General features: G+C 44.8%; 1 protein-coding gene across 1 annotated transcript in view; it reads left to right on the top strand.

Moving 5' to 3' along the window:
* LOC133358719 (parathyroid hormone/parathyroid hormone-related peptide receptor-like) overlaps positions 1 to 14,590 on the top strand; it is a 67,676-nt gene extending 53,086 nt beyond the window's left edge. Inside the window, exons 11-13 of the mRNA XM_061577160.1 lie at positions 6,970 to 7,111; positions 8,603 to 8,644; positions 13,273 to 14,590. Of these exons, the coding sequence (XP_061433144.1) occupies positions 6,970 to 7,111; positions 8,603 to 8,644; positions 13,273 to 14,049 (961 nt within the window). The 3' untranslated portion in view covers positions 14,050 to 14,590. The remainder of the gene's footprint in view (positions 1 to 6,969; positions 7,112 to 8,602; positions 8,645 to 13,272) is intronic.
* Positions 14,591 to 16,396: the final 1,806 nt, after the last annotated feature.

Here is a 16,396-nt window from a genome sequence, read left to right as displayed (position 1 = left end):
GTTGACTTCCTCTAGAGCAGGGGTCGGCAACCTGCAGCTCCGGACTGCATGCAACTCTTTAAGGACTGCTTCATGGCGTTATTTATTAAGGACCACCTCGTATTCAAATATCGGCTCTTAAAATATTTAGTGTGTTTCGATTTAAAGCTTTCGTGACTGCAGGGATTCATCTTCTTGGTTCTTTCGGTAAAGTCACGTAGAAGGAAAGTAATAAAATGATAAAAATAAAACACAATTATTGTGTTATCTATATATATATAAAATCGTTCATGTCTGTCTGTCTGTGTGTGTGTGTGTGGACTTTGGCCCATACGCACTTTCATTGGACGGCGGTTGCCCCTGGCAACGGCTAGCCACGCCTTCGCCGCTTTCATTGGACCTGGCAACGGCTAGCCACGCCTTCGCCAAGGGCTGCAGTTTCATTGGACGGCGGTTGCCCCTGCCAACGGCTAGCCACGCCTTCGCCACTTTCATAAGCTCCGTATTTAATTAAATAATAGCCATTACACAGTATTGTTGGAGCGCTAGGGGGGGGGGAAGGAACGCCACCCGTACCCTGCCTCTTCCAAGCCGACAATTTTAGGCGAGGCCGCAGGCTTTGCACGCTACTAGGCCTCGACACCCACCACGCCACTCTGAGGTAAATTCATCAAAGTTTTTCCTACTCTTCACTACACCCCCACCACAATGTGTGCTATTAATATTACTTTTAAACCCAACGCGCCAACAATCGATTACTTTAATGTTCACTGTACAAATACTCATTAAGCTGGGTGAGCGTACTGCCAGTCTATCATGTACACTGTAGCCTGCTTATTAAGCTCGGTGAGCGTACTGCCACTCTATCATGTACACTCTAGCCTGCTTATGAAGCTGAGTGCGTGTACTGGCAGTCTATAATGTGGACTCTTGCCTGGTTATTATAATCGATTCTTTATATGTTCTTTGTACAAACAGTCATTAAGCTGCTTCAGCGACCCCAGTTCGATTCCAACTCACGCCCACCACCGCTGACGATTATTTGAAACGGACCTGGCCCTCCCCTAGGTCCACTCAGCCTCAAAAGCGTAACTGCTGTCGTGTGTGAACATCGTCACTGGGGAGACAAAGGCGGCGGGGCATCGTGGATCCAAGTCCCGGGCGAAGCCGGGTCATGTGTATGTGTGTTTGTGTTTATGTGTATGTCTGTGTGTCTCTATGTATGTGTGTATGTATGTGTATGTATGTGTTTGTGTGTATGTGTGTGTGTATGTATGTGGGTTTTTTTTATGTCTTTATGTGTATGTCTGCGTGTCTCTATGTATGTGTGTATGTACATGTGTGCATGTGTTTGTGTGTATGTATGTGTGTGTCTATGTATGTGTGTGTCTATGTATGTGTGTGTATGTGTGTGTATGTATGTGTGTTATGTGTCTGTCTGTGTCTGCATGTATGTGTGTGTGTATTGTGTATGTGTTTGTGTGCATGTATGTGTGTGTTTGTGTGTATGTGTATGTCTGTGTGTATGTTTTTGTGTGTATGTGTGTGTATTTATGTGTGTGTATGTGTTTGTATGTGTTTGTGTGTTTACGCTCGCATTACACAAATGTGTTGCTGGTCTAAGGCGTTCCTCGCACAGCATTGCCGCTTTATTATTTCAGTCGTTTACTGCCTTACGCACCCTGAAAGTCGTGTGTGTCTGCAGCAAGCGCGTGTATGTGTACCTATGGATGCGCGCGCGCGTGTGTTGTGTAGGGGGAACGGTAGTGTAGTGCTTAGCGTGCTGTCTGTGTCTGTGTGTGTGTGTGTCTGTCTGTGTGTGTCTGCGTGTGTCTGTGTGTGTGTCTGTGTGTGTGCGTGTGTGGTGTGTGGGGAGCGGTAGTGTAGTGCTTAGCGTGCTGTCTGTGTGTCTGTGTGTGTGTGTGTCTGTCTGTGTCTGTCTGTGTGTGTCTGTGTGTGTGTCTGTGCGTGTGTGGTGTGTGAGGAGCGGTGGGTGTAGTGCTTAACGCTACGCTGCGCTACCAACCCGGCGAACCCAGTTCCATTCCCGCTCACGGCCACCACCGGTGACGATTTTTTGAACCTCCCCTAGGTCCACTCAGCCTCAAACGAGCAACTGGTGTGGCGTATTAACATCGGCACTTGGGAGACAAAGGCGGCTGGGCGTGGTAGATCCAAGTCCCGGGCGAAGCCGGGTCATGTGTATGTGTTTATGTGTATGTCTGTGTGTCTGTATGCATGTGTGTATGTATGTGTGTGTATGTGTTTGTGTGTATGTCTGTGTGTGTATGTATGTCGGTTTTGCCGCCGTGGTGGATCCAAGTCCCGGGCGAAGCCGGGTCATGTGTATGTGTTTATGTGTATGTCTGTGTGTCTGTATGCATGTGTGTATGTATGTGTGTGTGTATGTGTTTGTGTGTGTGTCTGTGTGTGTATGTATGTCGGTTTTGCCGCCGTGGTGGATCCAAGTCCCGGGCGAAGCCGGGTCATGTGTATGTGTGTATGTGTTTATGTGTATGTCTGTGTGTCTGTATGCATGTGTGTATGTATGTGTGTGCATGTGTTTGTGTGTATGTATGTGTGTGTGTATGTATGTGGGTTTTTTTGTATGTGTTTATGTGTATGTCTGCGTGCCTGTATGTATGTGTGTATGTACGTCTGTGGATGTGTTTGTGTGTATGTATGTGTGTGTCTATGTATGTGTGTGTATGTGTTTCTGTGTTTGTATGTGTGTGTATGTATGTGTGTTATGTGTCTGTCTGTGTGTCTGCATGTATGTGTGTGTGTATTGTGTATGTGTTTGTGTGTGTTTGTGTGTTTACGCTCGCATTACACAAATGTATAATGCGGGTCTAAGGCGTTCCTTACACAGCATTGCCGCTTTATTATTTCAGTCGTTTACTGCCGTATGCACCCTGAAAGTCGTGTGTGTCTGCAGCAAGCGCGTGTATGTGTACCTATGGACGCGCGCGCGTGTGTTGTGTAGGGGGAACGGTAGTGTAGTGCTTAGCGTGCTGCCTGTGTCTGTGTGTGTGTGTCTGTGTGTGTGTCTGTGTGTGTGTCTGTGTGTGTGCGTGTGTGGTGTGTGGGGAGCGGTAGTGTAGTGGTTAGCGTGCTGTCTGTGTGTGTGTTTCTGTCTGTGTGTGTCTGCGTGTGTCTGTGTGTGTGTCTGTGTGTGTGTCTGTGCGTGTGTGGTGTGTGAGGAGCGGTGGGTGTAGTGCTTAACGCTACGCTGCGCTACCAACCCGGCAAACCCAGTTCGATTCCCGCTCACGGCCACCACCGGTGACGATTATTTGAACCTCCCCTAGGTCGACTCTGCCTCAAACGAGTAACTTAACTACTGTAGCGTATTAACATCGCCACTGGGGAGACAAAGGCGGCCGGCCGTGGTAGATACAAGTCCCGGGCGAAGCCGGGTAGTACAGCTAGTCTATATATATAAAATCGTTCATGTCTGTCTGTCTGTGTGTGTGTGTGTGGACTTTGGCCCATACGCACTTTCATTGGACGGCGGTTGCCCCTGGCAACGGCTAGCCACGCCTTCGCCGCTTTCATTGGACCTGGCAACGGCTAGCCACGCCGTCGCCAAGGGCTGCAGTTTCATTGGACGGCGGTTGCCCCTGCCAACGGCTAGCCACGCCTTCGCCACTTTCATAAGCTCCGTATTTAATTAAATAATAGCTATTACACAGTATTGTTGAAGCGCTAGGGGGGGGGGAAGGAACGCCACCCGTACCCTGCCTCTTCCAAGCCTACAATTTTAGGCGAGGCCGCAGGCTTTGCACGCTACTAGGCCTCGACACCCACCACGCCACTCTGAGGTAAATTCATCAAAGTTTTTCCTACTCTTCACTACACCCCCACCACAATGTGTGCTATTAATATTACTTTTAAACCCAACGCGCCAACAATCGATTACTTTAATGTTCACTGTACAAATACTCATTAAGCTGGGTGAGCGTACTGCCAGTCTATCATGTACACTGTAGCCTGCTTATTAAGCTCGGTGAGCGTACTGCCACTCTATCATGTACACTCTAGCCTGCTTATGAAGCTGAGTGCGTGTACTGGCAGTCTATAATGTGGACTCTTGCCTGGTTATTATAATCGATTCTTTATATGTTCTTTGTACAAACAGTCATTAAGCTGCTTCAGCGACCCCAGTTCGATTCCAACTCACGCCCACCACCGCTGACGATTATTTGAAACGGACCTGGCCCTCCCCTAGGTCCACTCAGCCTCAAAAGCGTAACTGCTGTCGTGTGTGAACATCGTCACTGGGGAGACAAAGGCGGCGGGGCATCGTGGATCCAAGTCCCGGGCGAAGCCGGGTCATGTGTATGTGTGTTTGTGTTTATGTGTATGTCTGTGTGTCTCTATGTATGTGTGTATGTATGTGTATGTATGTGTTTGTGTGTATGTGTGTGTGTATGTATGTGGGTTTTTTTTATGTCTTTATGTGTATGTCTGCGTGTCTCTATGTATGTGTGTATGTACGTGTGTGCATGTGTTTGTGTGTATGTATGTGTGTGTCTATGTATGTGTGTGTCTATGTATGTGTGTGTATGTGTGTGTATGTATGTGTGTTATGTGTCTGTCTGTGTCTGCATGTATGTGTGTGTGTATTGTGTATGTGTTTGTGTGCATGTATGTGTGTGTTTGTGTGTATGTGTATGTCTGTGTGTATGTGTTTGTGTGTATGTGTGTGTATTTATGTGTGTGTATGTGTTTGTATGTGTTTGTGTGTTTACGCTCGCATTACACAAATGTGTTGCTGGTCTAAGGCGTTCCTCGCACAGCATTGCCGCTTTATTATTTCAGTCGTTTACTGCCTTACGCACCCTGAAAGTCGTGTGTGTCTGCAGCAAGCGCGTGTATGTGTACCTATGGACGCGCGCGCGCGTGTGTTGTGTAGGGGGAACGGTAGTGTAGTGCTTAGCGTGCTGTCTGTGTCTGTGTGTGTGTGTGTCTGTCTGTGTCTGTCTGTGTGTCTGCGTGTGTCTGTGTGTGTGTCTGTGTGTGTGCGTGTGTGGTGTGTGGGGAGCGGTAGTGTAGTGCTTAGCGTGCTGTCTGTGTGTCTGTGTGTGTGTGTGTCTGTCTGTGTCTGTCTGTGTGTGTCTGTGTGTGTGTCTGTGCGTGTGTGGTGTGTGAGGAGCGGTGGGTGTAGTGCTTAACGCTACGCTGCGCTACCAACCCGGCGAACCCAGTTCCATTCCCGCTCACGGCCACCACCGGTGACGATTATTTGAACCTCCCCTAGGTCCACTCAGCCTCAAACGAGTAACTGGTGTGGCGTATTAACATCGGCACTTGGGAGACAAAGGCGGCTGGGCGTGGTAGATCCAAGTCCCGGGCGAAGCCGGGTCATGTGTATGTGTTTATGTGTATGTCTGTGTGTCTGTATGCATGTGTGTATGTATGTGTGTGTATGTGTTTGTGTGTATGTCTGTGTGTGTATGTATGTCGGTTTTGCCGCCGTGGTGGATCCAAGTCCCGGGCGAAGCCGGGTCATGTGTATGTGTTTATGTGTATGTCTGTGTGTCTGTATGCATGTGTGTATGTATGTGTGTGTATGTGTTTGTGTGTGTGTCTGTGTGTGTATGTATGTCGGTTTTGCCGCCGTGGTGGATCCAAGTCCCGGGCGAAGCCGGGTCATGTGTATGTGTGTATGTGTTTATGTGTATGTCTGTGTGTCTGTATGCATGTGTGTATGTATGTGTGTGCATGTGTTTGTGTGTATGTATGTGTGTGTGTATGTATGTGGGTTTTTTTGTATGTGTTTATGTGTATGTCTGCGTGCCTGTATGTATGTGTGTATGTACGTCTGTGGATGTGTTTGTGTGTATGTATGTGTGTGTCTATGTATGTGTGTGTATGTGTTTCTGTGTTTGTATGTGTGTGTATGTATGTGTGTTATGTGTCTGTCTGTGTGTCTGCATGTATGTGTGTGTGTATTGTGTTTGTGTGTGTTTGTGTGTTTACGCTCGCATTACACAAATGTATAATGCGGGTCTAAGGCGTTCCTTACACAGCATTGCCGCTTTATTATTTCAGTCGTTTACTGCCGTATGCACCCTGAAAGTCGTGTGTGTCTGCAGCAAGCGCGTGTATGTGTACCTATGGACGCGCGCGCGTGTGTTGTGTAGGGGGAACGGTAGTGTAGTGCTTAGCGTGCTGCCTGTGTCTGTGTGTGTGTGTCTGTGTGTGTGTGTCTGTGTGTGTGTCTGTGTGTGTGTCTGTGTGTGTGCGTGTGTGGTGTGTGGGGAGCGGTAGTGTAGTGGTTAGCGTGCTGTCTGTGTGTGTGTTTCTGTCTGTGTGTGTCTGCGTGTGTCTGTGTGTGTGTCTGTGTGTGTGTCTGTGCGTGTGTGGTGTGTGAGGAGCGGTGGGTGTAGTGCTTAACGCTACGCTGCGCTACCAACCCGGCAAACCCAGTTCGATTCCCGCTCACGGCCACCACCGGTGACGATTATTTGAACCTCCCCTAGGTCGACTCTGCCTCAAACGAGTAACTTAACTACTGTAGCGTATTAACATCGCCACTGGGGAGACAAAGGCGGCCGGCCGTGGTAGATACAAGTCCCGGGCGAAGCCGGGTAGTACAGCTAGTTGTGTTTTAAAATAACACAATAACACAATTATTGTGTTTTATTTTTATCATTGTATTACTTCCCTTCTACGTGACTTTACCGAAAGAACCAAGAAGATATTTAGTGTGTTTACCAAATTCGAAAAAAAATGTCTCTTCTTGTTATGATGGACTAAGTTGACTACGGACAAAGATGTCAATTCACAACCTTTCAATTTTTAGTCATTGCTTTCTGACCACAATGCTACCTGGCCAGACAAAAGTAACATCTTTCTGGCACCTTATTCAAACACGTATTGCCTGTAATGAATGCAATGATCAACGAACACCTGCTGAATACTTACAAGAAGGTGATGACACACAACACTGCTAACTTGCTATTCTGTGTATATTTTCCACAGGAAACTGCTCAAGTCCACGCTGGTCCTGATGCCATTGTTTGGTGTCCACTACGTGCTATTTGCAGCCATGCCCTACACAGACGTGATAGGCTTGGCGTGGCAGATCCAGATGTACTACGAGATGACCTTCAACTCTTTCCAGGCAACTGCTCTGCAAATTAATACTTCATTAAATCATTGCCACTCGTATGAATCATTCATGTTCGAACTTTACTATTTCCCATTTTACTAAGTAAAGGAATGTAAGCACTATAATGCCTTTACTGATTGTTACAGGGATTTTGTTTTCCAGCCATGTTAAAAACACCAACATTTTACAAACATTTCATGAGCACGGTTGGCAATGTACAGCGCAAAATAAGTTCAGCATACATGCATACATACCCTCCCCAATCAACTACAGCTGTTCTCCATAATACCGTTTTTTTGGGTTAGATCGCGTAAATATGAATGTGTTGTTAAACCCGCCACCACCCGACAGCCAATGAGTAAGGTTTGTCACGTAAACAAAACATGCCAAGTCGTTACAGCTGTTCTGTTTTTTCCATAGCGCCAGGTTGCGTCTCGTTTGCTTTTTCTACTTGCCTATGGTTTTAATTTGCTCCTTCAGGGATATCATTGTTTACATTTATATGGAAAGCTACATATTATTAGACTCCTTAACTTTTCAAATAAACGTAGTGTTAACTTATTTGGGCTTCTGTTCTATTTCTTTGTTAGTTTCCACATATAAATGGGTACAACCAGTTAGTCGATTTGGCAGCTCGCGTTTGGTGGGGCAGTGTGGGTACTGGCTTCTTCCTCGACAATTGGTCAGCGTGGAAAAAAAGGCCAAAACACCCTCTAAAGCAGGGGTCGGGAACCTTTTTGACTGGGAGAGCCATAAAAGCCAAATATTTCTAAATATATTTCATTGAGAGCCATATAGTATGTTTAACGTATAATAAATTAAATATGTCTTACTTTTAATGCGACTTCTGGTGCTGCATGGTTTTGCTGATGGCCTTGTAGTCTGGTTCATACGTGGTGAGGTTGAGCTTCGTGCAGGCGTGACCCGTGAAATTTATCTTCAAAACGAATTTCTGTTTACTTTAAAATGACACAGTATTATTCAGCAATATCACAAGTATTTTAAAATCAGTTCCAAACCGATTTTTTTTTCAACTCAAAATTGTCTGGGAGCCATATGCCGTCACTGGAAGAGCCATATATGGCTCGCGAGCCATAGGTTCCCGACCGCTGCTCTAAAGGGCTCTCTTCGGCTCCATAAAGTGAAGGCCCTTCTACCAGCAACAGTGTGAGCACCTTTATCGTGTCACCTATTCTTTGAATACAAGTGATATTTATATTTTTACATCAAATAAACTCACCTAGAGCCACATTAATTGTTTAAAATTAAGTCTCAGCGCCCAAGGCTGATAGTGGCAATCGACAGCAGCTTCTTGAGAACGCTAACAGGAGTGGGCTAAATATCCTGCAATCTGTGAGTTTGCCTTGCTTTTGCTTCTCATGACCAAGGCAACGGCGAATATGCTTCTTACAATAAGTGCACTCGAGACTAATAAGCACTGCATGTTCTGCGAATGTAAACAAAAAAGGGAATTGTGAAAAAACCCATTATTTTCTTTTGCAGGGATTTTTCGTGGCAATAATATATTGCTTTTGCAATGGCGAGGTAAGACCCTTTGTATTGTTCTGTATGTGTGCTTGTGTTTTCAAAACCTATGAACATTGTTCGCTCATAAATCAAGAACACTGCATCCATATCAATGCCGTTAATGCATCAGAGCCACATTTTTGTATACATCATGTCTTCCTTTCCACCATGATGTTAAGTTCATGTGTTTGCCATTTCATCGATGCATGCAATTTATGTTGATGTGCATCTGAGCATCAATGTAACAAGGTGGAATATTGAATGACGCGGAAGTGTATATTTCTGAGAAATGTGCTCGTGGAGAGCATAACATTTTTACAAACGTAAAGCAGTGTCATTGCTGTGATGCAACAAATGTGTGGATGACGTTGGTGGATCAAACAGAGATGACGCTATGATATGTACGAGTTTTCAGCATGCTGGGCGACTAGGCGTCAACAGGGGCAGCACGGCAAGTATGTTTTAGAGAGGTTATCTAAGAATAGGGTTATTCTAGAGGTGCATTACACGTTCCTCATCAGGCTGACCAGAGGTTTCATCTAACCGAACACTGATAACTCGAACCATTAAATGTCGCAAGAACATTGTATCGTGTTTAAATATGTTTGGATATTATCTTGTACTGGTAGGAACCTCCTGGTTACACCAGCCCACAGGTGATTATTGTGTCCGTCCGTCCGTCGTGCAGGGAGGGGCTGGGTGGGAGGGAGGGGCTGGGAAGGGAGGGGAGGGTGGGGAGGGGCTGGGTGGGGAGGGTGGGGCTGGGTGGGGGGTGGGAGTGGTGGGGCTGGGTGGGGAGGGGCTGGTCACCCCGTGGTGCCCTTATAAAACTCAACGTTTAACCTACTCAAGCCGGCTTGTGCCCGCCCTCACAGTCGAGCATATTTGCGGAATACACCACGCCGCCGTTGACCCTGGCCATTGACCGAACAACCCAACGTTCCTACCAGCTCCCTCCGCAGGAATGTGTTTTATATTGCCCACATACAATCACTACATGTATACTACATTGCACTCTTCCTTTACAAATCAGTATTGTGCGTATTTGAATTCAAAGCCAAATATTTATTTAAATGTATTTTTTCAATAAAATTACACATCTCTCTTTCTTCCCTTTTACTCCATCTATGCTCCTCAATGTCCATATATGTTCCTGGGTTCGATTTCTGCTCACGACAAATACCAGTGAAGATTTTCTGAACTGGTATTGGGCCTCCCCTAGGTCGACTCAGCCTCAAATGAGTACCTGGTGCAGTGTGTAAACATCGCTACTGGGGAGACAAAGGCGGTCGGGCGTGGTGCTAGCCACCCAACCCCTCATGTACTGTTCCGGCCTTCATAGGTGCTCGCTAACAGCCCTTGCCCCTGCAGTCTGTTAAGGCTATAGGAGGATCTTTGTCTTTTGCCTGTTTATGTCTATCACCTTATCTATCTCTGTCTCCCTCTGTCTCTCTGGAGTCCTCTGTCTCTATCGTTCTCTTTGTATCACTCTATCAGTGTCTTCCTCTGCCTCTATCTGGAGGTCTTCTTCTATCTCCCCATGCCTCTGACTTTTTGTCTGCCTGTCTCTCTACTCCTGTCTCCCTGTGTCTCTCTGATTTTTGGGGAAGGGGTAGAGTGGTGTGCCAATAATTGACGAGTCGTACAGTCTTGTTCGTCACTCCTACGCCAAACGCCACTATCATCACCATAAAAATAATCACCACTACTATCATCTTCACTACTGTGCTTATCATCATAATCAACAATACTATGATCTATCTCTATAACCACCACAATCGCTAATGTCCTCAGAACCACCACCTTAAGTCAGCTCATGCACCATTGTCATACAATATCTATCACCATCAGCCAATTGCCTATCATTGTCATCCAACATCAATCAGTGTATATGATCACCATCATCTTACTTGATTTAATGCATTGGCGACGCCAAGAGGGTGGTGTACCCAAGGAGGCATCAGCCAATGTCTATATTCATTATCATCATCATAACCAATCCACTCACCAGCACCATTTTCATCATTAATTACTTTCACTACCATGGCCTGTGAATAGCATTTCGCTGAGCACTAATGGAGAGGGACCACACTTGCATCCGGGCTGTGCTCGTGCAAATGTATTGGCATGGCATCTTGTGATTGGCCAGGGGCGATGATGGAAAGCCATCTACACCGGGGTTTTTTTTTTTGGTGAAAGTTCATTTTATTGACCGATAAAATGCTGAAATTTAAATTTCATGAGGGGCCAGATTTAAGCAACAGCAGTCTCTTCAAATTATATTCGTTGTTAATAGATTCTATTGTAATCGATTAGAAAAGAAAATTTAATCTAATAAGCTGACTCAGCCTATGCACTCGTTTTGGATTTTAATGTTTTTTTAATTAAAATAAATAAAACAAATGTTAAGCGGGGTACACACCCCAACGCCCCAAACAACCCATCTACCACTGCAAAATACCAAGAAACACCAACCCTTGAGATTGATAAAAGCGATGATAGCTCTTGAAAAACGGTGTTTGAACAATGTGCCGGAGAAACAGTAATGGGATTTGTATTTTTTGTGTGCCAAGATACTTCACAATGAGTACTGTACACAACACCTGAAATACCTTTAATTCGATGACATGAAACCCAATTACTCCATCTCTTCACTTGTTGTTTTCCAGAGATGTTATTTTTCCATTCATGTTATAAATACTGCATTTGGGTGACAGTGGTTCTTTAATTTAGAGATTCTCTTTCAAAGTGCTCTCACGTGGAAATATTGTACATTTAAGCACAGGTCTAGATGGGCTGCATCTGTTGATGTCACTACAAGAGCTGAGCCTCAATTGCTACTCATCAAGCTTTATCGAAACGAGTGGTTTTCAACATTTTTTGGCTACTGTACCTCTTGTTGGACTTTGTTCTAAATGAATAACCCCCTTGCCTGACCCAACATCGTTCTGAGAAATAAATGTTGGAATAATGAGCATCAATATTTTACCCACTTGTTGATTTTGTGAGGTATCCTAACTAGCGAGTAACTTCAAGTGAATAAAAGCAAAAATCAACGGACGCTCTGCATGTGCGACGTAATGTGTTCGTGCTCGCTGGTTACTCTTAGAAACCGCATTGTTTACGATCAATGAGTTTAGAAATGTATTTTATATCGTTCTAGGTTACCGTATGGATAAAAAATTATAGTAGTCATTTTATATTGGAAGATTCATACATTATTATTCACCAATGACTCATGCATGATATAATTTCACACATTGTCACGTACCCCCTGGCATCCGTGTACCCCCGTTTGAGAACCACTGCTCTAAACAACGTATGCTAGGGATGCTTTTCGGACTTTCACGTTTTAAAGGATAATTTTGGATATTTTTTTCAAATGGTAAGAAAAGCACACAAGTTACGTCATTCATGCTGACGGGGTCAATCTTAAACTAAATATGTTTTCGGATAATCCGAAATTTCCATATGTGGCCTCGATTTCCAGAATTTTCAGATCAATCCAAACATCAGGAATGCACGACTCGTGCACACCAATGTCAGCACTCGCAGAGCTGCACCACAGTGTCCCTTTGGTCGAATATCGGCAGAAAATGCCCATACCCTATCTGCATGCATGCCACGTGAATTACGACACTCTCTGATGCTACACAGTTTGGTTAATGGAGAGGTATATGCACCACTCTATGTTAACCGTTGATGACGGTAATACTAATTAGAGTTTTTTTACGTAGTTGCTTCATTTGGGGGGAATAATTATTGAAATTACACACCTCTGCTGACTGATTGTAGCTCTGTGATGCCCAAATTCTAAGTGAAGTAGAATTGCTCATTAGTAAAAAAAGAAATTACTTCACCAATGCAGTACAATTTTTTTTTAAATCACCTCCTGTGTTCTATTACGGATTGTGCTTGTTTTAAGACTCACAAACACAAAGATCCCCGATTTACCCTTGGACAGACTGTTGAGGCAAGGTACTGTTAGCGAACACTGATTTGGCCCCAGACGGCAAACGATGGGGTGGGTGGCCAAAACTATGACCGGCCACCTTTGTCTCCCGATTGCTGATGTTTTACACACTGCACCAGGTACTATTTTAAGGTCGAGTCGACCTAGAGGAGGCCCAGGACCACTTCAGATATTCATTACCGATGTTGGCTGTGAGTGGGAATCGACCCACGCACACATACACACACGCACAGGCGTTCAAATCTACTTGCACAGGTGCACACACGCATCCATACCATTTACAGCATGTAAAATAATACATACAAAGACAGATATTCCCCCAATGTTAGCGTATATAAACTATTGTGGCAAGTCCTGGTGTACTCAGAAAATGCATGACCAGTCATCTTTGATTCCCAAGTTGTGATGTCCAGACATTCCAACGAAAACCTTACATAAAAAGTGTGTTTTGAGACTCAGTGAGGCTTTTCTTCGTAAATCATAATTTGTTAACGAAATAACTTTTGTGGCTTGTGTAATGTCAGTTTCCAGATATTCTAGATTTCGTCAATCCAGAGGAATCCCAAAACCAAGTCGGCATGGTAGTTGTGCAAATCCAGTGCATTATTGAACCTGGGTCGCTGAGTGTTTGAAACACCGTGGACGCTAACCATTGCATGCTCGCGCAATGCAGGTGCGCGGGGAGATGAAGAAGCTGTGGTCACGGTGGAGCTTGAACCAGGCCCTCAAACGAAGGAGTGGGAGCTGCAGCTACAACATGGCTGCGAGCGTTGGCACCCTGAGCAGCGTGCGAGCCGTCGCTATCCCGTGCGCGGCGAGGGCGGCGAGGCAAGGTCTCACCCCGGAGAGGGATGCGACGATAGCTCTCATGAGAAGGCAGCCGCCACCCGACGAGCAGCGGGTTGTGGCCATCGCACAGCAACCGTACGACGAAGCGTTCAGAGAACTGTCACGGAGCATGCGCTTGTCAGACACAACCAAAGTGCTATGGGCCTCTATAGAGCCCAACGACCAGGTGTCCACCAGTCTGGAAGCTGACCTGAGAGCACCATCCTTTCAGGGTTCAAGACTTGCCAGTGGTTGTTCTAAAACCGAGGATAACCAAGCCGTCGAAGCGTGTGGATGCTCTTCCTTCGGGGAGACGTCTCAAGGTGCCGCAAAAGCCCCCGATGAACAAAGTAATGCAGGCGACGGGTTTCAACCCAGTCCTCGGCCTCGGCAAGCCTTGAGCACCTGCGTTCAAAAGGAATTATGCCCCGCGGCATCTCCTGAGCCGTGGAACTTGCCAGGATATGTCACGTACAGTTCGGAAGTGGAAAAGAATTTCAAGGTTATCTCGCTTAGCCCTTGCTGTCAAAATCCATCGCAGCCTGGCAACAAAGGCAACCAAAAAGCCGGAGACTATGAGTGGCCAGTGATTACAATTTTAAAGGATGAGGGAATTATGTGAATACAAATGCTGCAACTTGTGCATAAGGGAGCTATTGAGCATAGGTAAGATGAATGTCGGTTGATGGATTAGGTTTAGATGTTCACAATTGAACAATCTATATAAAAAGAAAACTGAAATTGATATGGTAACATTCCTCTACTATCGTGACTCTTGATATGTTGTGGCTAGTAGTTTGTTAATTGCGTACTGTTTTACAGCAGCAGCATTTTACTTGCATTTCGTTTATCGTGATAAATTCTTGATGTAAACCAATTGTTAACGATATACGCGTTTCATGTTAAATGTTTTATAATGCAAAAAGGATCTGCTGGGACACCTAGATTGGGTTGAGGTGATCGTTTTTAACAGCATTTGTGACCGTATGTATTAAATAGAATTGATATGGTATATTCTGAAATGAGGGTAAAACTATTCAGTGCTTAATTTTCAGACTTCTATTTTGTGCGTGGCTTTTGTTTCAACTGTGTCACAAGTCGCATTAAATTAATATTTCTGTAGATGTATTCAAATGAAAAACACACCACACTTTTGTTTGCCAGGCCAGTTGCTTCTTTTGTTTGCATTTTTGACTACTTGTGTTGTGGTTATTGCAAACATGATGCCTTGTATAAAGGTGTCAGTTTTGTACCAGTTTAAAAGGGTAAAAACCTACTACTAAAATTGTATTATGAAATTAAACCAGAAAGCCCACTAATGCCTTATTAATGAAAATAAATTACTAAAACAATTGCAAAGAAGGAATCAGTCAATTGGAATTGAATCAAGATTAGATGCTGGCAGGAGCAAAAAGCAAAGCACAAGAGAAAGTGCGGCAGGCAGATACGATCTCACCAAAGAAAATTCACAGGAATACTTGAATACATTTGCTTAAAATAGGATTGGGGGAAATAAATGCATAATGAGCCTCGGTGAACACATTTAATAATTTTGGAATGGCTGACGACATATCTTCTCTTACCTATACATGTCATTGTTTGTCTGTCTGTGTGTGTGGCCGAAACATGCGAAGGATTTGGCTCGCAAACCGTGGGGTTGACGTTTTAAAAAAAGTCGCCAGGTAGCACGCCATAAGCCCCGTGCTGAGACAGCGCTATTCCGATTTCGCATGTCACCTTTAAAGTAGTTAAATTCGCGATTCAGTGCTGTTTTCGGTTACTTATTTAATACATTGCTCATGCTCGACCCCCACCAACTCACACGCGTTCGGTGGGGGTGAGGGGAATTCTCGTTCGTGTGGACACTGCGCAAGGTAACACACACAGATTTACAGCTCCCTTCAAACATTTATTACCATGACTGTTTGCTCATTACAAATAGCCTTTTATAGGTTACATTTCATGACAGGGAATAACCAGTGTTTATGACAGTTACCCGAAGTAACACGATTTTTCTCCCCGACTACCACTATCGTTGCTTTAGCGACCACGTCTTTACGTGAGGCCATGCCACTTATGCACACGTTTTCTCTTTGAACATAGGTACATTTCTAAATATCACTGTCCTGTTCACAAAAAAACAGGTTTGAGGGGAAGAATAGCCTTTTTCTGTACTCTTGAGGCATAACCAGCCACGTAATATCACTTACTGCGCAGGGGTACAGTAATAAATATAAATATACTCATTGCTATTACGTCTTCATTCTATCATATTTACACTTGTCCCGTCCGTACGGGGGTTGAGCAGTGACGTTATGTCAATGACGCTTGATTGGTGCCCATCTGCTCATAGTTACAGGTAGGTTAGGTTCATTTTGTATTCGTTGACTTTCATTTATTTGCCGCTCTTACTCGCGGTAAGCGTTTGTACCAAAATGGCGGAACACCCTCGTGGTCGCTCCAAATTACTTACTAATTATACACACGTGCATTTCCCCTCTCCCTTGCTTCTTTCGCTTAAGTCACGTACATAGAAAAGTATTCTTTCCAAACTTATTTAGTCTATATAAAAGTCGGAGTGTGTACGTCCATGTGTGCGTGTGAGTAAATGTATGTGTGTTCGTTGTGTCTGTGCGAGACCGTGTGTGTGTGCTTCAATGTGTGTGTGAGTCAATATGTGTGTGTGTGTGACAGTCGCTGTGTTTGTTTGTGTACGTCCATGTGTGTGTCTGCGGTGTGTGTTTAAGTCGATGTGTTTGTGTGTGTGTCAGTCTTTGTGTGTGTGTAAGTCCATGTGTGTGTGTAAGTCCATATGTGTGTGCGTGGTTCCATGTGCGTGTGAGTCTATGTATGTGTGTGTTTAAGTCGATGTGTTTGTGTGTGTTAGTCGATGTGTCTGTGTGTGTGGGTCCATGAATGTCAGTATATGTGTGTGTGTACGTCGAAATGTGTGTCTGCGTGAGTCCATG

The sequence above is a fragment of the Lethenteron reissneri genome, chromosome 7 (genome assembly GCF_015708825.2).
Source record: "Lethenteron reissneri isolate LAM-NWPU_2019-01 chromosome 7, ASM1570882v1, whole genome shotgun sequence".
Taxonomy (NCBI): domain Eukaryota; kingdom Metazoa; phylum Chordata; class Hyperoartia; order Petromyzontiformes; family Petromyzontidae; genus Lethenteron; species Lethenteron reissneri.
This window is presented reverse-complemented; position numbering and strand designations above follow the sequence as displayed.